Raw genomic sequence first — 23,468 nt, forward strand, 5'->3', positions numbered from 1 at the left:
TTATTTTTTAAAAAACATGGTATTTGTCCTATCTCTTTCTGGGGAGAAGGAATCCGCCTCCTCTTCTTCCTTGTCTTCCTCATTGAACGAGCAGGGGGTGTCTCACCACCTGGGGACTCGGTGAGAGGCCACACTGCTAGACGGGGGACTGTTTGGGGGCAAGGAACTGTTGCTTAGGCCACTTCAGCACCCGAGAATAACCCCCTGGCTTACACTGGACTGGGCCCAGGTGGCACCAGTGGTGAGGCCTAAATGTGAAACTCAGGGTGGAGGTCACACGTAGTCCCTGATTTGACCAAGGTCCTGTGGAGGTATCTGCGATACAGCCTGTACAGCCTTTGGCACCAGTGATGCAGCGAGGTTCAGGTCCTCCAGAGAGCATCTGCCTGACTCCAGGCCAAAGGACATTCCCCTCTGCTGCAGCGTCTCTGTGTCATCATGGATCTCAAAGGTGCTGTCAAAATGGAAAAGACATTCTACACTTGTCACTGGAGATGCTGCAGTTTATGACTGTTTCCCTGCTTAGAGTGACGATTATAAATGGCAGCTGAATGGTGGAGTTGAGTGCTGGAGGGCCCTGGTTCTGCAGTTCATTTTGTCGATTCCTCTGTACCAGGTTTTTGAAAGCCATTTGCTGCAGAAGCTCTCGAAGCTGCGCCCACTGCCGCTTTATCAGTTCTGTCTGCCTCTCCTTCTCTTTCTCCAGGTTTTTCTTTTTTTAATAAAGATTTTATTTATTTATTTTTAGAGAAGGGGAGGGAGAAAGAGAGGGAAAGAAACATCAATGTGTGATTGCCTCTTGAGCATCCCCTACGGGGGACCTGGCCCACAACCCAGGCACGTGCCCCGACCCCACCCATCCTTTGGTTCGCAGGCCTGCGCTCGATCCACTGAGCCACACCAGCCAGGGCCTCCTTCTCCAGGTTTCGACACTCCTGAGGAGAGTTGCCAGGCCAATCCACCTGATTTTTTTTTCCTTTGAAATAATATTCATTGTCATTAGCACATTCAAAACACCACAAACTCTTTGCCTACTGTTTTTCTGGGCATAAGCCGAATCAGCTGCCAAACAGTTATTTGAATTGCTGAACTCCGATACCAGCTCATCAGCTACTTCGTTGTATGACATTGTACCTTTCTGCTGAAACTTTCTGACACTTTCACTGAAGAATGTCTCAAGCCTTTGCCATTTTTATCTCTTTTGCTTTGTTTACTTTCTGAAAAATGGGAGTCCATAAATTCTCTGGCCCATATTCTATCGCCTGGACCCATCCAGTAGCTTCTGCTACATGTGCCTGAGTAACCCCTGCTGGCACAGGGGACTGTGGACTCCCAGTCAGAACACTTTCGGAACTGCTTAGTCTCTGTCCTGTGCTTACAATCACTTGGGGCCCAACCTTCACATTTACTGGTGCTGAGGTTTTTGGTAAAATCTTTGTTGGTGACTTGGTGCCACACACTGGAAATGCAACAAATGAAATGCCATCTCAGAGATACTGAGGGTTCAGGTCCGAATCACCACAAAAGAGCATTGCAGTAAAGTGAGCTGCAATCTTTCTGCTGATGAAGGGTCTTACCTACAATGTAAAAAATGCAACATCTTTTGTTGGACTGAGTCCGATCTACATAAGTCCTCTTAGTTCTGCAGTTGTGGAACTCAAACCAATGATTGTTTTTGCCATCATGTCAAATTGTATTTGATTTAAAATAAACCATTAAAAAAGTAAAACTAAGAAAACTCTGTCTCCAGTAATTCTTTCTCTCTTTCTTTCTATTTTCTTTCCTTCTTTTTTTAAGAGAGAGGAAGGGAGGGAGAAAGAGGAGAGAAATATTAATGTGTGGTTACTTCTCACGTGGCCCCCACTGGGGACCTGGCCTGCAACCCAGGCATGTGCCCTGACTGGGAATAGAACAGGTGACCCTTTGGATTGCAGCCCATGTTCAATCCACTGAGCTATGCCAGCCAGGGCTATCTTCAATAATTCTAAAACAAACAAACACCCTTAATGTCTCTATTCTATGCCTCAATTTCTTCATCTCCGCTCGATTGCAGAGGACTAGGTGGCTACACAGAGCTGTTCTTAGAAGCCTGGGGTGCCCGTGCTTGGTGGCAGTGCAGTCCCTGCAGACTCATTCTCAGGGCTGGGACGGGAGATTCACAGCCTGTCCAGGGAAGGCCTTGGAGTTCAAGGCCCCAGGACACCACCTGTGCACGCACCCTCAAGCCTACCCAAAGAGGAAGGGTCAGGGCACACCTTGCGTGCCAAGCAGTGGCAGCAGCTGCAGGCAAAATCACTGGTGGCCTTCTCCGGCCCACACCCTGCCCAGTCTGTATTGTTATTTAGATATGCATATTTAAATATATATAATACATATAGCCATATATATGGCTAATATTTATGAGTACTTCCTATGCCCCAGTCATTATTCTAAATATTTCACATATATTAACTCATTTAATCTTCACAACAGCCCTATGATTATCCCCATTTTACAACAAGGAAGCTAAAGCGCAGTGACATGACATGTTCAGGGTCATACATCAAGTGGCTGACGTGGAGTGCAGACCTAAGTCATTATACCAGTCCGTAGTTTTCAACACTGCATTAGACTCCACCTGCTGCCTTTACTCCAATGTGCCAGGCACACTGTTTTGCACACACTAGGGTGACAACAAACTTCTTTTTAAATATATATATATTTTATATATGTACACATACACATATAGTCACATTCCAATGTGACAGATACCCATTCTTCGACTGGGAAAAAGCCCCCAGGCTCCCGGAAACCCTCCAGAGATGCCTAGGCCTGGCAGTCCTCACAGATGACACCCTATGGGAGCACTTTAATTAAACAAGTGGAAAGGGGCAGGGTGCACCTCGAGGTGGATCCTGTCTGGGGCCTCATGCAGGCCCAGAGCTCTGCTGCATCCTCTTCATCAGCTCTTCATCCTGCATAGACAACTCTGTCAACTTTTTGCCCATCCGCTCATGGATGTCCAGGTACTTGGAGACACACCGGTCCAGGCACACGGACTCGCCCTTGGACAGTTCTGCTTCTTTGTAGTGAGGAGGCACGCATTTCCGGTGGCAGGCACTTGTCATTCTGGGGCGAAGGAAGGGCAAGGTCAGGTCAGCAGCACCCTGTGGCATACCAGGAACTCTCAACCATCCCTGACCTGCCACACTGATTTCACCTCCCAGGCAGGCAGTGTGCACCTCAGTGTGCACCTCAACCACCTTGGAAGGTCCTTGAGAACAGGCACTCTGCCTGAGCCCATGTTTATAATTAATCAAATAGAAACGATTAATTGAGTACTGGCTATGTTCAGGCATCATGCTAAGTATTTGACATGATTCTTATGATAACCCTAGGAGTTAGGCACGATCACTATCCCCATGTTACAGAGAAGGAAAATAAGGGGCACAGAGCCTCAGGACCACACAGAGCTGAGCTATGAACCCACGTAGTCTAACTTCACAGCCTACATTTAAAAATTAGTCTAACATACAGCCTCCAACATAAACCAACCCATCAAGAGAGGACACCAGAGAGCCTAAGCCAATAAAAGTTAGCAGCCATTTGCCCTGGCTGGTGTGGCTCAGTGGACTGAGTGCTGACCTGTGAGCCAAAGGCTTGCCAGTTTGATTCCCAGTCAGGGCACATGTCCGGGTTGCAGGCCAGGTCCCCAGTAGAGGGTGTGCGAGAGGCAACCGCAAATTGATGTTTCTCTCCCTCTCTCTCCCTCCCTTCCCCCCTCTCTAAAAATAAATAAATAAAATCTAACTTTCTTAAAAATAGAAGACATTTATTGACTCCTTACTACATATTAGGTTTGATGTTAAGAGTTTGTCAATGTTTTAACATATAATGAGGTGGGCAGTATTACCTCCATCTGATAGATAGGGAAACCACTGGTCAAATAGTCCAAGTAACCTGCCCAAGACCATACTAATAAGTGATTGCTGGAGCTATGAATTGTTCCCAAATTTGCCCAAGTACTAACCTAACATTGCTAGTGACTAGTTGTGGACCCTGAGAACGTTATTTAACCTCTAGAAGCCTTACGGTCCTCACAATAAAATTAACCCTGTGGATTATTTTGGACATTAAAAAAGATAACACATGTAAAATGCTTAGCAAGTGCCTGAGGTAAAGTTAAGAGTTTAAGAAATGTTAATTAAGTGGGACAGGTCCTATCTGTCAAAAGACAAATGTTCAACTGTTCTTGGAACCTAAGCAGACCCTAGACTGAAGCTTCTCTCCTGCTCTACTCCTTCATCACCAATTCCCTCCCAATCTAAATGCCGAACTTTTTCTAGGGACCCCATACTCAGTCTGCATTAGCTTTAACCACAGGGGCCGGGGAATTGGTGGGTGTGGGTGCAGGAGGAGAGTAAGCACAGGCCTCAGACTCCCCTAAATTGAATAAAGCATTTTTCATAAGTCATGCACCACCTCTACCCTAGGAAAAAGTGATCTAGGGCCATTCCCTAAGACAAGGTGACACAGAATTGCCTCTTACCTGTTATACATATCAGCCATCATCTCCACCTCCAGCTCCGCCGCCAGCTGCTGGGCCCTGAGCGGATCCATCTCAGCCCTGCACTGTGGAGATCTCCTTCCAGCCTCCTAGTCCTGGAAGCAGATATCACTGTCAGAACCCACCTCTCCCGTTCACTTGCCCAACCCAGGAATGCAGAGGGATCATAGGGCAGCAGACCGAGAAGGGCCACTGACCTGAGTTCAACTATCCCATTTCAAAGATGTGGAAACTGAGTTCCCCGGAAGGGGAACACTGCCTAGCCCAAGGTCACAAGGCACGCCAATAACGGGGCTGGAAATCGAGCCCCGGGGCGCTGACGCCCAATGTCTCCAGGTCACCTCTGTCCAAAATTTCGAAAGACCGGAAGAGAACCCACTAAACCTCTGGCCTGAACGTCCTGGGCCGTGGGATTCGACCACATGGGAAATTAACGCGCCCGGGCCCCCGCCCAGGCGCTGCACCTCTGAAGTGGCAGTGACAGCAGAGTCACACTGAGGTCAGAGTTCACTCGCCACGGCCTTGAGCCGGTCACCAGTGTCCCCAACTTCGGGCTACCGCTAAAAACTTACCCTGTACCCAGGCAGGCATAGGCGGAAGCACGTGGGCCAGTTCCGGGAGGAAGTCCCGCCTCCTCCAACCAGGCCGCTCTGGGAAATAGGCTACAATAGAGAGGGAGCTGCCGGCCCTGGCTGAAGGCGAAGGTGATTTGCCAATGCTAGAGAGGTCGCCCAAACACCATAGAGGCTTGGGCGGAGTGCAGAGCGTCTGCAGCCTGGACGTCAAGTCCCCGCGGTGGTCTCGCAGAGGTTTGAGTTCAGTGGTTCTGTAGGAAGAGGCTGGACTACGGAGCTCAAGGAACCTCGCCTCCACGCCCCCACCGCACCCAGAGAGCTGATGTCTGAGCACTAATCAGGCGTGCAAGAGGGAAAACTCTCTCAAACGCCAGTTCTCAGTGCGTGCTGCACCTTAAGGTCACCTGGGGCGCTTTTAAAAATCCCCATGCCCAGGCCTCACCTCATACCAATGATACCAGAATCTCTCTGAGTAGAACCTGGATATCAGTAAACTTTTAAAATTCCCCAGGTGAAGTAGAGGTACATTAATGTGCATTAGATGACATTAAGAAATTACTATAATTTTGAGGGTTTGAAAATGGCACTGTGAAAAAAAAGACTATCAGAGATACAAATAGATGAAGACAATATGGCTAAATGTTAATAATTGTTAAATCCTGGTGATAGGTATATATGGAAGTTCAATATACTGTGCTCTCCACTTTTCTGTATATTTTAAATTTGCCATAATAAAAGTCTAAAAATTAAAAACATAAGCACAATGATTTTTTTAAAACGATTTTATTTATTTATTCTTAGAGGGGAAGGGAGGGAGAAAGAGAGGGAGAGAATCATGGATCAGTGGCCTCTCACACAGGCCCCCACCAGGGACTGGCCGGTAGCCCAGGCATGTGCCCTGGCGGGAATAGAACAGGTAACCTTTCGCTTAGCCAGATGATGCCCAACCAATGGAGCCACACTGGTCAGGGCAAGAGCAATGATTTTACTGAGTATCTGCCATGGACTCGGTGCTTTAATTACATTATCTATTTCACTTGTTTTTCTTGTTTGTAATGATTTTTTAAACATTTGATTTTTGACATAATTATAGGTTTACAGGAAGTTTCATAAATAGTACATAAATTCCTTTGTGCCACCAAGTTGGGGAACCAGTGCTCCAAGAAACTGAATACAGCTGCGTGTGTACAGGTCTCTAAGCTTTCTCCGAGGTTACAAAGATAAAGGGAGGCATGGTACCTGCTCACAGAAAGACGAGACAGGTGTACTTACATTTTATTCAACTTCTGTTACACGCACTGGGCCATGAAAACAAAGCAATTTTTAGCTAACTTAGTGTGTTTAGTCACAGGGCAAGGAGGGTACTTGTGAACTCTTTACCTTTCAGATAAAACTAAGAAAGACTTAGTTTTTTCCACCCTCCCCCCAGCAAAAAAAAAAAAAAAAAACGCACCTCAATTCCTTGATTTTTCCAGGGATTTCCCAGTAAATTAACTTTGGAAGATATGATGCATGGGTGCACTTCCCATTGGAGAAGTGTCCCAATGGCTGGGTCACCAGGTGCCTCCCTAATTGCCCAAGAAAGGCCAGATTTTCAACACTGGGCTTCACTGCTGCTCTCAGGACTCATCTTTGTCAAACCCTGTGCCCTGATATTTTAACACTGAAGTATGATATTCATTCAGTAAAGCGTGTAAAATACACAGATCTTAAGCTTATTCGTAAAATGTATATTCATTCCTATGACCACCACTGAGATCAAGATACAAAATACTTCCAGCCAGGGTACATGCCTGAGTTGCAGGCCATGACCCCCAGCAACCGCACATTGATGTTTCTCTCTCTCTATCTCCCTCCCTTCCCTCTCTAAAAATAAATAAATAAAATCTTTTATAAAAAAAGATACAAAATACTTCCAGCACCCTAAAATGTTATTTCATGATCCTTGCCAGGCAATACCCCCTCTCCTGCAGTTAATCACTATCCGGACTTCTAGCTCAGTTTTGCCTATCATTGAGCTTCATGTAAATGAAATTATACATTATTTTCTGTTTTGTGCCTGACTTCTTTAGCTCACCGCAGTGTCTGCCAGGTTACATCCTGCTGGGGTCCAGCCTCATTGGGGTCTCAGGGTCCCCGAAGGACACACGGCTAAGGCGAAGTGGATGAATTGAGACACCCAGTGGGGTGCCGGAGGACAGCCAGGCTCTCTAGGCCTGACTGACTCACCGAGAAAATCAATCTTTATTTTTATAGGGGAGGTTATATAACATTCAATGCATAGTGTAATTATTAAAACTGAATGGTTACCATAGAAATAATTTCTAAAAACACAGAAGGTTTTGCAGATCAATCATGTTAAACAAAGAAATAACCGAAAAGTACAGGAGGTCCCACAGATCAACCATGTTAAACAAAGGTTATTTTGACCAAGAGGGTCATTAATCAGATAGCCAATGAAGCTATACAGGCAGAAACTTTCAGGTGCCAATTAGTAACTAGGTGTCTATTAAGATTCTAGGGATTGGTCTACATTAAAAGGGTGCAAGGGGTGATTTATAGGTTATATAGAAATTAGCTATTGTCTGTTAAGGTTAGATTTGTCTCGGTTAGGTAACTGGTTTTTTGCCTAGGTTTTTTTATTTATACATCTTGCGGGGGGGCATGTTTTGTGTTCGTTTCCATGTATTGAGATTATTATTTTCAACTAGAACTCCTTGCTTCTATACACTCCTGTCCAGGGTGTGGGAGGGGTAGTGGCTGTAATAAATCTTAAGCTCTCAGGTGGTGACTCCCTAAAAAACATTCCTAGCAACAGCTTTCTTCAGTGTTCTGGCAGTTGGTCTGCCCATAGTTTAATTTTTGTCCTTAACTTCCCAGGTAGGGAAAGCAGGCAGCACTAGGGATGCTAGGGGTCTCTATTCTGTGGTCAGCAAGTAATTTTGTGTAGAATCAGAGGTATCGTGCAGATTTTTTGTGATAACACACAGGTGTCCAAAAATCCCACCACCTATTGCTAGCAGGGACAGGCACACGGGAGAAGATAGACAGGAGACCTGGCCACAGTCGCCTCTGCTGTGCAGATGCGTCTCACCTGACCTGACTGTGTCAAAGGTCAGCTGCTGGTCGGCTCCTGACAACATCCATATTGTTCTGTGCATGGTATTCATTCTTTTCATTACTGTCTAGCGTTTGATTGTATGAATAAGCCACAATTCATTTATTCATGCTTCTGTTGATGGACTTTGAGGTTGTTTCCAGTTTGGGGCTAGCATGAATAATGCTTCAATAAACATTGTCCATGTGTTATAGTAGACATGGGTTGCCCTAGTTTTTGCTTTTGAAAATACAGTCAACATATTACGGAATATTAAGAAATTGTATGGAAAAAGGAAAGGAGCACTTACAAGATTGTTTTTTTTTTTATGTGCAATGAGAGGCCAAATACTGTATGATTCCATTTAAATACCAGTCGCCAAGTGACAGACTTACAGAAACGGAGAAGACATTAATGGTTGCCCAGGGTTCAAGTTGGTGGGGGGAGGGGGAGGTGCGCCTATAAAGGCCCAGCACAAAGGAGATCTTTGTGGTGACGGAATGGTTCTGCGTGCTGACGGTGGAGAGGGTTACGCAAACCCACGCATGTCATAGAACTGTGCACACCACTGTGCCAACACCAATTTCCTGGTTTCGATATTGCATATGGTTATGTAAGAGTTAACCTTTAGTGGGAGTTCTGTGAAAGGCACACAAGGGCCTCTCTGTACTATTTATGCAACTTCCTGTAAACTATAATTATTTCAAAATAAAGTCTTTTTCAAAATCATTACAAAAAAAGATAATGTAATTAAAACATTTAGTCCATGGCAGATGCTCAATAATAAATCATTGTTTGTATTTTTTAAAATGTTTAGACTTTTGTAAAGGCAAATTTAAAACACACAGAAATGTGGAGAGCACAAGATATTGAACTTCCATATACCCAGCACCAGGATTTAACAATTGCTAACATTTAACCATATTTTCTTTATTTTTTATCCCTACCAGATAAAGTATTTTCTCCATAGTACCATCTTCATGCCCTTAAAATTATAGTAATTTCTTTTCTTTTTTAGGTTTTTTAAAAATATTTTATTTATTTATTTTTTTAGAGAGGGAAGGGAGGGAGATAGAGAGAGAGAGAGAGAAACATCAATGTGCGGCTGCTGGGGGTTATGGCCTGCAACCCAGGAATGTATCCTGGCTGGGAATCGAACCTGGGACACTTTGGTTCCCAGCCCGCGCTCAATCCACTGAGCTACACCAGCCAGGGCTAAATTATAGTAATTTCTTAATGTCATCTAATGCATATATTCAATTTCCCCCAATTTCTCAAAAATGTCTTTTTATAGTAGCAAAAAAAAACCAACATGAGTCCTGGTTGGTGTGGCTCAGTGGCTTGCAAATCAAAGGGTCGCCAGTTCGATTCCCAGCCAGGGCAGTGCCTGGGTTGCTGTCCAGGTCCCCAGTAGGGGGCGCATGAGAGACAACCTCACAGTGATGTTTCTCTCCCTCTCTTTCTCCCTCCCTTCCCCTCTCTAAAAAAATAAATAAATAAAATATTTTTTTAAAAAAGGTAATGTGTCTTTAAAAAACAATGTGAGATCTACCCTCTTAACAAAGTTTTAAGTGCACAATACAGTATTGTTAAGCACATGTACAATGTTGCACAGATCTTATCTAGACTTATTCATCTTGAATAACGGAAACTTTATACCCGTTGCGCAGCAACTCCACTTTTCCCCCTCCCCCCAGTACCAGGGAAATCCTTGTTCTTATCGATGATGATGTTATTCGACTTATCTACTATGAGACTGCGTCTTTTCCTTCCTACACTTGTCCAGGTGAGGATGTGAGGACCCAAAAGTAGGAATCTCAAGTGGCCCCTGCTAAGTTTTATGTTGTAAAAGACCGTTTATACAGCCCCAGCCTTCCAAGGCCTGCGGAATCCAGATGCATCGTCCAAAACTGCTGATCTTCGGCAGCGCCACGCGGCTGGTGCTCTGGCCCCTCCCTCTGTCCTGTGGTCTACCTCTTCCCAGCCTCCCAGCCTCCCAGCCTCTCACCCTCCCAGCGGGGAATTGGGTATTTGTTAATCACCATGGCCAGTATTGTCCTCTTAGATGCGACGTCCGCCTCAAGGAAGAGATGCAGGGCTGTCACTCGGGATCTCCCCACGTGGGCCCTGGCCACTTGTGAGAGGCATAGAGAGAGCACAAGGACCCCTAGTTGCACTCCCTTGAGACGAGCAGGAGCTAAGAGAATAGGAACGCCAAGGGCCTGAGTGGGATGGTCATCCTACGAGCTCGAAGAGAAAGCCTGGGCAATGTCAATCGCTGTCATCCACGGTCACTGTTCCTCACCACTTCTCCCCCCACTGCTGACGACAAGCGGGTCCAAGCTGCCAGCCTCCACCTTGTGATTGCGTAGCATTCTCCTCACGGGTCTGCTCGCTTGACTCATGCGTCCCCGTCCCGCTGTTCTCCAAACAGCAGCCAGAGTGACCTCGTCAAAAACTAAAGTTAGATCTTGTCACTTCACGACCTTAAACACTCCAATGGCTTCCAATCACAAAGAGACAGAGTCCTTACGAGGGCCTCTGAGGCCCCACTCAATTCCGTGTCCACCCCAGCCATGCCGGCCTCCTTCCTATTCGTCAGACACGAAGCACACACCCACCTTTCCACTTGCTCTTGCCACGGCCTGGATTGTTTTCTCCCCAGGTCGCTGCATGCTGCCCCCTCCTCACTTCCTTCCGGTCTCTACTCCAATGTCATGTTCTCAGTGATGGCTTCCTTGACGACTCCAAGGATATCACCCGCCCTCCCCCCCAAAATGAAACGCATCCTTATCCTCTTCGCTGCCGCAGGTTCCCCTGTAGAATCCACCACCATCTAACATAGCACACCCTGCTTATTGATCTGCCCGCCGCCTCTCCCCACGCTAAAATGACCGCTCTGCGATCTGGCTTTGCCTATTTTTTTCTCAAGTTTCCTGCTATATCCCCAGCGCATACAAGGTGTTCAAAAACCAACCCGTCAATGAATGCATGAAATTGTCTAAGAGAAGTTTTAATGGGTGATACGATGATCTTACATTTTGCCGTTTTCAATACCTAAAGACAGTAGGGTAGGAAGAGCAATGACTTTTAATTTTTGAAAAGGACAGCAGGCCAGAGAGACGCATGAAATGTCTCACCAATCTCGGGCAGGGAAACTCGAGACGGGAGAAGGAGGCATCTGAACACCAGAGGCAGCCAGCGCCTGCCAGTGGGGAGCCATTCAACCACTGGTAGGGACCCAGACCTCGCTCTCAGATCATCCCGAGCTCAGCTTCCCCCCAGTTCCAATTCCATGCTTCTATTCACGAAGTAATCAATTCATGTATCCAATGTATACTTATTGAGCAGCTCATACAAACCAGGCCATTTGCTAGTCCCTGGGCGCATAGCCATGAGCAGAGTACATGAAGTCCCTGCCTCGTGCAGCGTGGAGTCTAGTGAGAGAGTCAGATAGTAAGGTAATTTTGGATCCTAATAAATAGTAAGGTGAAAATAAAACAAGCTGAAACGATGGCACGGAACTGAAGGTCACAGAGGTCTCTCTGTGGAAATGAAATCTGAGCTGAGCGCAAAAGAATGAGAAGGAGCTAGTCCCGCAAAGAGCGAAAGCAAAAAGTTTCCAGTCCTGAGTGTGAGTGTGGCAAGGAATCGATTTAAGGAACAGGAAGGAGGCCAGTGTGGCTGACGTTGGGGGGACCGGGGGGGGGGGGGGGGGGGGGTGGGCTGAAGGAGTCCCGAGCTTCCTCCATGGTGGGGGTGGGGGTCCCCTGCACACGTACTCCAAAAAGTGGTGTCTTTGTTACATAGGTCACAGGACACACATAGAGAAGGGAGAGGTGTGTTTGATTTTTCTGAGCAAAATCTCAATTCAGCACAAAAATGTGTACAGAGCCTGCTGTGTACCAGTCACTTCGCTCAAAATAGAACTCAGCTTTCTATTTTCTGGACTCTAAGCCATCGCCTTGGCCCCTCAGTCTTCTCCCCTCCTCCCTCCAAATCTCTCCGTCCAGTGTGAGCCTGGACACATCCTCCCCGAGTCCCGTAGGCAGCTGTCCCACTCTCTCCCCCTCCTTAGCCCACCCTTCAGCAGCTGCTTCTGTCCAAGGAAGAGTAAAGGGACTATTTAAAGACACAAGGGGGCGGGGCAAAGGAGGCCTAGCCTGGGCTCTGGATGAACAGGGGTGGCCAGAGGGCTGGTGACCATCCAAATGGGCCTTTGGATGGTTTTCCAGGTCACCAGGGCCAGGCAAGTACATGGGGAAGCAAGATGACCACAGGATGCGTACTACTGGGGTCAGAGTAGGAGGGACCTGCTGTGATTGAAAGGTGCCACCTGTCAGATCTCCATGGGAAATCTGAGCCTCCCCGGCAGGGGAAAGTGTTGTACCAACAGGCAGTAAACAATGCTCTTCAGAGACCCAAGACTCTTGAAATGGGGGTGGGGTGGAAGGAGAGAGGAAGGTGGGGGGGAGGGGCAAAGGCCAGAACTGCTGGGGGCTAGAGGCCTCTGGCTACCCAGGAGTGAAGCCACTCCGCTGGAAGAAGGAGACAGCTCTCAAACCCCCCAGGCAGAGGCCCCACAGGTAAGACAAGCCCTGGGCCCCTTTCTAAGGGCCTCCCTCCACCTGTCAACTCCTCTCCCACCTTGCCAGGATGGGAAGCTCCAAGCAGGACCCCGGAGTTGGAGAAATCCAGGCTTCTTCCTAATTTTCGCTACCAACTGTGTCAACTCTCTTTAGATACCCGAGCTCAGCCTCTGGGGGTTGGGCAACCTGAGATTACCTAGATGAGCCTGCAGGTGGCCATCCACGCAGGCGGCCTGCTGGGGCAGAGAGGCTCAGCAGTTCAGTCGGGTGGGGAGGCAGATTGTCTAAGCAGTTAAGTGGCCTCTCCAAAGGCTGGTGCCCGGCTGGGATGGGGGGTGGTGGAAGCCTCAAGAGCACTGGAAGGCAGATGGGGGTGACAGCGAGTCTGCAGGTATCAGCAGACCCATCAAATGCCGTCTACACAATTTGGGGCTTGGCCCTGGGCTCCTGGGAGGAGAGGGCAGCTGTCAGCAGTGCTGCTTCAGACACAAAACCAGGGTGGCATGAAAGCTTCTGAAGGAAGGAGGAAGGAAAGTGGAGAGGAAGGAGGGAAAGAGAGAGGGCTAAACTCCTCAGCCGTGCCTGACTGTCTTCCCCCCACTGGTGGGGGGGCCCTTCCTTGGGGCCGGAGCCTTTGGAAGGGCCCTGACTGCGGACCTGGTGGGAGCAGCATCTTCGACACGGGCTCCGGGCTAGCTGTCAGGAGACTTGGGTTCTAGGTACAGTTTGGACGTTTCATTGTCCTACGATTTCAGCCAAGGGACTTCAATGCCCCCAGCTTCAAGTTTTTCATGTGCCCAATGGGAACAATCACACAGGCTCCCAAGGGTTAAAAAACAGGGGACAAGCAAGCAAGGTAAAGTGAGGCATCGTGTGAGCCGTGAGCCGCTCTGGCTCTGGAGACATTACTGCTGGCGGTGGGAGGTGTTATCCTGGCTTCAGAGCATTCTGAGTTTCCTCACTCCTTGTCTACTTGTGACACATCTGGGGAGTGGAAAGCTGAGGTGTGTGCATGTGTGTGTGTGTACACCTGTCCTTCTCCTCTGCCCCCCTAAGTGTGTAGCATGTCGACAAAGGGAAAATGGTTGCAGCACTTTGCTATGTCTTAGCCGATTGCTAAGACTTTGAGGTTTAAAGATTTTATTTATTTATTTTTAGAGAGGGAAGGGAGGGAGAAAGAGAGAGAGAAACATTAATGTGTGCTTGCTGGGGGCCATGGCCTGCAACCCGGGCATGTGCCCTAACTGGGAATCGAACCTGCGATGCTTTGGTTTGCAGCCCGCGCTCAATCCACTGAGCTACACCAGCCAGGGTGACACTTTGAGGTTTAAAAAGGGCTTGTTATCAACTTACCAACGTTCAGTTCTCTTTGCCTTGTCTGTCCAACTAAAAGCTCTTGTGGTCGGGTTGGGACTTAAATCTGGCACGAGGCTGGGCAGAGGCCAACCTACACCGAACGAGCTGCTGTGTGCTGAGCGTTCCCTCCACGCCGGGCGGGCCTCAACCTGCTTCCTATGCATTGGCTTCCCTAAGCCCCCACCATCCCTGTGTGGCGAGACCTATTTTTACCTCCAAAAATCAAAACACCGGGAAGGCAGGTTGCTTGCTCAAGGCCACACACAAGGAGTACACCGTGGGAGCTGGGATCCCATCGCAGGAAGACTCCCCAGTCAGTGACTTTTGCCACTACTCTGCACCCCCTTCCAAACAAGAGTGCAGGGCAGGAAGGGGCGTGCGGGCCGTTCACACCAGCGTTGGCCATACAGTCTTCTGCTAAACATGGCATTGCTCGAGGGGGTGGCAGCGGCTCCTCAGGAAAAACAGCAAAAAAGAAAGCAAAAAACAAACAAACAAACAAACAAAACCATGGTCAAAGAAGTTGGGGGAAAACTGAGTTAAATAAGGCTAAGCAATGTTAAAGTCTCTTTACTTGGAGTACCTAAGTGCTAATGAAGTTGTATATTTCTTTTTTATTTATTTATTTATTTATTTTTAGAGAGAGGGGAAGAGATGGGGAGAGAGAGAAGGAGAGAATCATCTATGTGAAAGAGAAACATCAATCGGTTGCTTTGTGCACGTGGCCTGAATCCAGGGCACAAACTCCCGGGACCCTGGGACCCTGGTCTGGTCGCAGGACAACCCAGGAACCTCTGTTCCCTCTGGGTCCCTCTGGGCCCTGGCCCTTTCCTGCCTGTCTTCCTGCCTCTGTCCCAATCACCCAGGTGCCCCGGGTACAATCACCCAGAACACAGCACTGTGAAGGGCAGGAGGTATTTTTAGCCAGTGACAGGGGAGTCTGCTTTTCTTGCTGCCTGAGTCATGCCCTGAACACTATTTGGGGACCATGTTCTCGGTAAACAGACCCCCGAGAGGGGCAGGGAGATGAGGGAGCTGGCCCCGCCCCCCGCCATCCACCTGCCATTGTAGATCCCAGAGTATATTTATACGGTACTTGACTAGGAAGCCCCAGTCTCCTCAGGGACCCCAGGCAGCTGGAGGCTCAGGTTTCCCTGCAGAGGTCAGAGAGAGCAGTTTCCATCTCCACCGAAGGAGGCTCCCCCGTGCCCAGGCCCACCTTCCACGAGCTGGCGGAGGCCCGCGGGGACCCACCGGCCCCGGGCCCCGGCGCTCCCAGCTCTCAGGCGTTTCTGCTCCACCTCTGGGATGCAGCTTCCTCTGTACCATCTGCATTCCACCTTCCTGAATGTCTTCCTCTGACCGAACTTATTTTTCAACTCAATACATGTTTCTTTTTAAGTTGTATCACTAGTAGAGACGGAAACTGTGGAGACAAAACAGTATTATCCAATTCTGTCTGCGTGCGCCTGCCTGCTCTGGGCCCTGCGCCTGGGGCTAGCTATCCCCACCGTGTTCCAGAAGGCTAGTACGGAATTGTAACCACTCCGCAGCTTAAGCACAAAGAGGCAAAAATCACCAAAAAGGTATTACGTGACCTAACGTTCATGAAAGCCCAAGCCACAACCTGCAGAGGGCGGGCAGGTGACCACCACCCGGCCTGAAGGCAGAGGGGCCCACAGCGCACCTCTGGGGAAGCAGCGCCTGCCCCTCCCCCGCACCCCAGGGAGGTGGGTGCCCCAGTCACGTGTCCAAGTAGGAAGGGTCCAGGACTGAACCCCAGGCCCCCAGACGCTGGGTCCCGCTGTCCGAGGTCGGGCTGCCCCCTCATGCAGGAGGGGGCATGACCAAGCCTGCTTGTCTCCTCTTCCCAGAGATGGAGCAGAAGGAAGGGAAGCCCTCCGAGGATGGGACCGCCGCCTCCCCAGCCGCAGGGACCCCGGGGACGCCGGCGGCAGGTGAAGCCTCTGCAGAAGTGGGGGCCAAAGTCACCTCAGAGAGCACCAGCACAGAGGGGCCTCCGTCTGAGGTGGGAAGAGGGGAAGGAGCCCCAGCAGAGGACGGCGTCTCAGCAGAACTGCAGGGGGAAGCCAGTGGATCGGGTGAGGTCAAGGCGGAGTCCAAAGTGGAGGCTGGACTTCCAGAGGAGGGTGGTGGGAAGGAAGAGACCAAAGAGGCTCCTCAGGAGATGACTGATGGGAGAGAAGAGACCAAATCTGAACCCAAGGAGGCGGAGGGAAAAGAAGAGATGGTGGTGGCCCCTGAGAAGCAGAAGGCTGAGGAGAAAGCAGCCAAGCCCGAATCCGGGGAGAAAGCCGATGTGGAGGATGAGGCCAAGGCTGAGCTGAAGCAGGGTGCTGGAGTGCAGGAGGCCACAACGGCCTCTCAGGAGGAGAACAACAAGACGGGGGAGCCCGAGGCTGAAGCCGCAGCGAAAGCCGGAGCCCCAGAGGCCAAGTCGGACTCTGAGAAGAAGGCGGCCCCGGGAGATGAGGCCAAGGCTGCACCCCAGGAGAGGGACACAAAGGAGGAGGTGGTGAGTGAGGCAGAGGAGAGGGGGGAGGAGGCCCCACCAGTGTTCGGAGTCCCCTGCCCCCGGGGAAGCAAGGCCCCTCTGCTTTAGTTCCTGGGGAAAGTCCAGTCTTCCCCCCACGGATACCAAGAGCCAGGGCGGGGGCTGCCACACTCCCCATCCCAGGCTGTCTTCCAGATCATTCTGAAGTCCTCACAAAGCCTTGGGCAGGCGCTTGCGTGACTGTGAGCTCAGATCGTGTCGGTTCCAGGACTCAGGTGGGCGCAGTGAAGAGCAGGAACAGGGCATGGACAGAGAGTCGGAGGAAGGGGCAGGGGCGACTCCCAGCTCCCCCGAGGAGTGGCCCGAGAGCCCCACAGAGGAGGGTCAAGGCCTCAGCCCAGGTGAGTGAGAGCCAGGAGCCCAGGGGCTGCTGTAGGGGCTCCCCTGAGGGGCGTGCAGTCACGGTAGCCCCCCCACTTCCCTCCCCCTGCTCCTTTCTGCAGATGGGTTGGGCCCAGACACCGCAGCTTCAGAAGAGACCAGCCCCTCAGCCAGGTAATATCCAACCCCGAGGCCCAGGCTCCCACTCCCCCTAACACCTGCTCCCTTCAAAGCCTACCCTCACCTGATCTCAAGAATCCCAGGATCCCTGGCATTCAGCCTCTTCCCAAGGCAGAGCCCAGGAAACTGAAGGAGCCAGATCTTGGGGCCAAGGGAGCATGCAGCACACCTGGTCCGCCTCCCTCCCTCCATCGCTGGCCCCTCGGCACCCCCAACAGGTCTTATAGAGGCCCTCATCTGGCCGCTCAGCATGTTTCCATGGTGCCAGCTCCGTCCACAGAGCATGAGCTCTGAGTCCACTGGGTTTGGACAACGACTCTGCCTCTTACCAGCTGCGTGACCTTGGCCGTGTGACTTTGCCCCCCCCCCATCCGGGAAGCGGGTGCTGTAACTGTAGCTCCCTCATGGGGTTATTGTGAGGCGGAGATGTGCTGTGGGTAAAGCACTTAGCACAGTGCCTGGTGCCCTGCGGGTGCTGGGTGAAATGAGAGCCTCATTCTCGCCGCTGCCCAACTGTAGTCCTTAGAAGCACCTTCTTTTCCAGGTGAGATGCACCTGTGTGTGACTTTCTTAGAGAAGGGTCACCAAATACTCACCGAGCACTCAGGCATTTATGTGACGGGCTCCGAGGGGTGCTCTACATTCCCCACCTTCCTCAAGCCTTAGAGCCCTCTTGCCCGGCAGGTGTGTTCCTGCCCCCATTTTACAGAGGAGGAAGCTGAGGCTCAGAGAAGTCACAGGACAGGGGCCCAGATCACACAGCAAATAAGAGGCAAAGCCAGGATTCAAACTCACGTCAGACCTCAGACTTGCCCTAGTTCTGTCCTCACATCCCCCCAGACCACCGGCTCCCCAAGTTAGACTGAGCCTCATTTTTCCTCCCAGCCCCTCCCAGTGCCGGGCGCAGCGGACACGCCTGCCGAGAGTGGGCGCCCTGACTGTGCATGCCTTCAGACTGCAGGCGCCCAACCCCCAGCCGGCCCCACCCCGCCCTGTGCCCTGTACTGGCGGGTCCCAGGCCCTCACTGGTCTCTGAACCTTTCCATGCAGTGAGTCTTCACCCAGCGAGGCGCCCCCGAGTCCCACGGAGCCCCCTCCCTCCCAGGAGAAGAAGAAGAAGGAGAAGGCACCGGAACGCAGGGTGTCCGCCCCTGCCCGGCCCCGGGGGGTCCACGCGCAGAACCGCAAAGCCATCGTGGACAAGTTCGGCGGGTAGGACGCAGCGGGAAGCCGGCCGGGCTAGGCTTTCCCGGGGACCCTGCGTCTGCGGGACGGAGGCCTGAGGGGGGCGGGGTCAGCCCAGGCCCAGGTGGGAGGGCAGGAGCCACACAGGGACCGGGGCTCCTCCCTGATGGCACCCTCGGTCGCCTCCCACCTCTCCGGCCTGGCCTTCTCCACCCCTCCCCTCCCAGGGCAGCCTCGGGCCCCACGGCTCTGTTCCGGAACACTAAGGCCGCCGGGGCTGCCATCGGCGGTGTCAAGAACATGCTCTTGGAGTGGTGCCGGGCCATGACGAGAAACTACGAGGTGGGCAAGGGGACAGGGACCCTTCCCAGGGCAGCAGTGCGGGGGAGGGTCTGAGTGGTGCAAAGCTCAGAGGGTGGGAGGCTCATGGGGGCCAAGTCCAGGCCCCCAGAGGCTCACCGAGGCCGCCCCTCCCTGCTGGCCCGCAGCACGTGGACATTCAGAATTTCTCGTCAAGCTGGAGCAGCGGCATGGCCTTCTGCGCCCTCATCCACAAGTTCTTCCCAGATGCCTTCGACTACGCTGAGCTGGACCCCACTAAGCGCCGGCACAACTTCGCCTTGGCCTTCTCCACTGCAGAGTAAGCCGCGGCCAGAACAGCAGAGCCACAGCGGGGGTCAGGGCTCAGGTCCCAAAGGTGAAGGCTGCACCCACAGGGGTCGCAGAATGTGTGGCCACATGGTGGTGTAGCCAACAGACAGACGGTGGTGGCCAGGAACGATTTCACGACAAAGCAGTGGGTGAATCCGCAAAATCCCTGCATGTGCTTGGCTTATACTCCACAGGGAGAGAGAGCAACACACACCTGTACCAAATACTGCGCCAGGGCAGAGGCGCCATAAAGACGATGCCGATACCTGCAGGGTGAGGAACAGGGAACAGGACGGTGGGTCTGCTGTTTTGGACAGGGTGGTGCAGAGATTTGGGGTCAGATTCTGACTCTGCCACTTGTTGGCTGTGTGATCTTGGGCAGGCTTCTGTGCCCGCCTGAGCCTCCACATTCCGATCTTTAAAATGGGCATGAGGTTTCCTCTTCAGCAAGGCTATTGTGAGAATTAAGTAGATAACTAAGTAAAGCTCCTATAACAGGGCCAAACCTGCAGAAAAAGACTTCAAAAATGTGTTAGCTGCTGTGCCTGTATTTTAATGAACGATATCCACAACTGATCATTATTATTCACTCTGGAATCTGGGGGTTTTATCGCTGAGACCCGCACAGCTCAGTGGCAGTGGGATGGAGAAATGGATGGTACTAGAAGGGCAGGAAGGCTGTGAGGAACAGTGTGGCCCAAGGAAGAACCTGAGAGGCAAGGACATGAAGGCTGGGCGGAGGGGCCGGGGGGAGGCCCCGCCTCCACAAAAGCGTGAAAGCCAGCCTCAGCCAGACTCCTCCATCGCTACCCACCAAGCCTGAATCCCTTCTGGCCTCGGGGCTCCTGAAGAGCTCGTGCCAGGAGTGCCCTTCTGAGCCACCTGGTGGAGAAAGGGCTGTGTAGAGGGTGCGGCCATGAGGGCAACCCCGGGGGCGTGCCTATATAGCCCTGGACAGAAAAGAAGTCACTGGGTATGTCAGCAGCACTTGGCCTGGGAGGCTGAGCCCTCTGGTCCTGTCCAGGCCTGGCCGCCAACTTGCAGGGAAGCCTGGGACAACCTTCCCCTCTCTGGGCCTGTGTGTCCCCATCGGCAAAACGAGAGGACTGGATCTTGATCCCTGCTTTTCCAATGGGTGGGGTTATCCCCACCCCCCAGCAGATTCCGAAAATAAAATATTGAGTGAGTGCCCAACATATAAAACAGATTAAAGGGGGATTTCTTTAGGTTGGGGGGGGGATTCCTGGAGTTTAGCGCCCAACCCCCCTTCCCAAGAGGGTCCCTGAAGCACGTCTGTCGGGCCCCAGGGCACCAAGAGTGACATGTGAAAACCACCAGATGATGTTCCGGAAGATCCCGTCCAGTTTCACATTAGCCCGCCAAGGGAAGGGATGAGTGCCCTGATGGGGGCGCTCAGGAGCACCACCGTCCTGCTCTGGGCTCAGAAACACCTCTGAGGATGATGACAAGCCACACGTGATTAGTGTTCTGCCAAGTGCTTTCCTTGGCTTATCCCGTTTAACCCTCGCAGCAACCCCAGAGTGTGGACACAGGTAGAGATGGTCCGTGACACCCGAGGGCCGCACAGGAGGACTGTGGCGGAACTGGGATCTGAAAGTGAGCCCCTAGTCAGGACTGGGAGCTCCCAGTGAACGTCAGAAGGGTGTGCCGCTCTGCCCTGACCAGATGTCCCTGGCCTGCGGGGCGTGGGCCATTGTCCTCCTCCAAGCCAGGCTGAGCCACAGGAAGGCAGGAGGACCAATCAGCAATGATGACCGGCTGACAGGAGGCATCAGGCAGCAGTGAAAAGCAGAGGACGCAGTGGGGACCATGCGGGTGGAGGGTGGAGAACGGAGGTTGAGGGGCTGAATTTGAATCCTGCCTCCTTCCTCCTTAGCTCTGTGACCCTCAGCAGCTGACGTAAGCACCCTGATGGCTTAGGGTGAAGATTAAGTGTGCCAAGGAAGGTTTATCGCCCTATTCCAGAACACTCCTCTGATTCCAGGGGCGTCCTAGGATGACAGACGAGCTGCCAGTGCTGGCGCCCCCAGTGGGCTAGATCCCCGGTGCTTCTACAGTTGCCTGGCCCCCTGTCCTGTGCAGGCGTGCAGGGCCCACACCCAGAGCCAAGGTCACTGCACTAGAGCCTGTCCCATTCTTCAAAACCCTCCAGTCTGTGCTCCTCCCCCCCCAGCACCCAGGCCAATCTGACTTGGGTTTTTGGGCCAGTTGTCTCAGCCCCAAGAGAGGATTTCCGCTGGGACCCTGGTTTCTCCTCTTGCCAGCACCCACGGCGGTTTGGCAGGCTGGGGCTGCTGAGGCCTGGCTGCAAGGCAAGGATGCCAGAGGCGCCTGGCCGGCCTGGGGTTGAGTCCCAGCTATGTCACTCACTTTGACCTTGGGCAAACCACCAAAATGCTCTGAGCCTCCAGTTCCTCTTCTGCTGGGGGTTGGGGGGGGGCGGGGTGTAAATGAGACCATTTAAAGGGAAACACTTGATAAAGCACCTGGCACCCAGTGGCAAGTCCCTGACAGTAGGTAGCTGGGATTATCAGCCTTAGCAAAGCCAGGAGTGGCACATTGCCCCGCAGAGCAGCTGAGAGGCTAGAAAAAGAGGACCTGCTCCTGACCTCCGTGCTGCTCCTCAAACACATCAAGCACACCTGCCTCGGGGCCTTTGCACGCGTTACTTCTGCCGCCTGGAATCCTCTTCCCCAGATACGTGCATGGTTCACTCCCTTGGAGAGACCTCCTTCCCCCGAGCACCGTTTTTAATGCCGCTGACACAGGACCATGCCCTGGCTCCCTCCTCCACCTTACTTTCCTCCACAGCGCCTCTCACTATCTGACGGCCCATCTCTTTCATTACTGTTTGTCTCCTGCCTCAAGAATGACAGTGACTCGAGAGCAGGCAAGCCTGGGTGTCACTCAGTGCCGAGCTCCCTCAGTAAACACACAGAGGCTGGATGACAGTGGGGACGGTGCAGCCCTAAGCCAGCACTCTGGCTAGCACGGCAGTTCTGTCCTTTCAGCTCTTGCTGAGGGGCCTGGCCTTCCAGAGGACAGCCACGAGAGGAGCAGGTGGGAGGGGTGGGTTAAGGTAGAGGGAGAGAGAGACTAAAGGGGCCCGCTCCACGTGAGGCCACAATGCAATGAAAACGTGCGCTTTGGAATCAGCCAAGTGTGAGTTCTGACTCTGTCAGGGCCTCCGTTTCCTTGTCTGTGCAATGGGAGAGCTGGCCTAGATGACCTCCTGTCTTCAACACACACGATTCATCCTGGCAGGGCTGCCCCCACTCACCGCTTCCCCCAGCTCCCACCTTCTTCACCTCCGCTCTGCTCCTCACCCCGCCCCACCTCTGCCTCTCAGGAAACTGGCCGACTGTGCGCAGCTGCTGGAGGTGGATGACATGGTGCGGCTGGCAGTGCCCGACTCCAAGTGCGTCTACACCTACATCCAAGAGCTGTATCGCAGCCTCGTGCAGAAGGGACTGGTGAAGACCAAAAAGAAATGAGGAGCTGACTGACCCCGTGGGCACAGGTGGCCAGGGTGCCCGGCTGACCAGCCACAGCCCCGAGGCTCCCTTCTACCCTAGAGACAAGAGAGCCAGGCCCTGGGCTAAGGCAGATGGCTTCGGTCTTAACTGCATTGAAAGTACTTTTGCAAAAGCCTGTCTGGCTGCTTCCCTCGCCCACCCAGGAGCCTCGTACTCTGGGATAATAAACCACAGCTGCCAGGGTTCCTCACCTGGCATTTCCTCACCTGACACAATCTTTTCTACAGCATGAAAGGTGTCTGGGAAGGACAATGGCCTGGGTCCCACCACTAACCAGCTGTGTGACCTTAGGCCAGTGAGTTAACCTCTCTGAACCTGTTTACCGTCTGATTGTGATAAAAGGAGTTCAAACCTGATGGGGATGCCGTGAGCATTCAATGAACTAATGAAATGAGCAAAAAGCCTTGCCTGGTATCTGTCACATACTTGTTCAATAAGCAGTGGCCAAGAGTAAAGCCAAATCTCACATTTTGAGCCATTGGCAGCATTTTTCTCAATTCCAGTCCCTCTTTCCACACTCCTCCCAGGTTAGAGATCCCAGGGCAGGGGCTGGAGTAGAAGATGCTTTAGAAATCTCACCCGAACTTGACTCAAAGATACCCCCCATGTCTGCCTCTTAAAAGCAGGTGGGCCCTGACCAGTGTGGCTCAAATGGTTGGGTGTCATCCCACAAAGAGAAAGGTCGCCTGGTTAGGTCCGATTCCAGGTCAGGGCACATGCCTGGGTTTTGGGTTCAGTCTCTGGTCGGGGCATGTATAAGAGGCCACTGATCGATGCTCCTCTCATCAGTGTTTCTCTCCCTCTCTTTCTCCCCGCTTCTCCTCTCTAAACAAATA

At 51.9% G+C, this 23,468-nt stretch overlaps 2 protein-coding genes and 1 pseudogene across 6 annotated transcripts; 1 reads left to right on the top strand and 2 right to left on the bottom strand.

The window, feature by feature from the left end:
• LOC114499095 lies at positions 1 to 2,755 on the bottom strand (annotated as a pseudogene).
• Positions 2,682 to 15,060, bottom strand: TIMM10 (translocase of inner mitochondrial membrane 10). 5 transcript variants are annotated; one of them, XM_036029459.1, is made up of 3 exons: positions 15,049 to 15,060; positions 4,529 to 4,641; positions 2,682 to 3,108 (listed from the first exon to the last, which is right to left on the bottom strand). In XM_036029459.1, exons 2-3 carry the CDS (start codon positions 4,597 to 4,599, stop codon positions 2,907 to 2,909), a joined length of 273 nt encoding a protein of 90 aa, XP_035885352.1. In that variant the 5' UTR covers positions 4,600 to 4,641; positions 15,049 to 15,060; the 3' UTR covers positions 2,682 to 2,906. The 5 variants fall into 5 exon arrangements, with proteins under 5 accessions (XP_035885352.1, XP_035885353.1, XP_028372280.1 ...); XM_036029460.1 differs by lacking the exon at positions 15,049 to 15,060 and adding an exon at positions 5,119 to 5,186; XM_028516479.2 differs by lacking the exon at positions 15,049 to 15,060 and adding an exon at positions 5,062 to 5,151.
• SMTNL1 (smoothelin like 1) lies at positions 12,305 to 23,026 on the top strand. The gene is made up of 8 exons (XM_036029456.1): positions 12,305 to 12,804; positions 16,038 to 16,699; positions 16,947 to 17,079; positions 17,182 to 17,233; positions 18,290 to 18,451; positions 18,652 to 18,766; positions 18,913 to 19,064; positions 22,446 to 23,026. Exons 2-8 carry the CDS (start codon positions 16,040 to 16,042, stop codon positions 22,588 to 22,590), a joined length of 1,419 nt encoding a protein of 472 aa, XP_035885349.1. The 5' UTR covers positions 12,305 to 12,804; positions 16,038 to 16,039; the 3' UTR covers positions 22,591 to 23,026.
• The last annotated feature ends 442 nt before the right edge of the window (positions 23,027 to 23,468 follow it).

The sequence above is a fragment of the Phyllostomus discolor genome, chromosome 6, assembly GCF_004126475.2.
Source record: "Phyllostomus discolor isolate MPI-MPIP mPhyDis1 chromosome 6, mPhyDis1.pri.v3, whole genome shotgun sequence".
Classification (NCBI taxonomy): Eukaryota; Metazoa; Chordata; class Mammalia; order Chiroptera; family Phyllostomidae; genus Phyllostomus; species Phyllostomus discolor.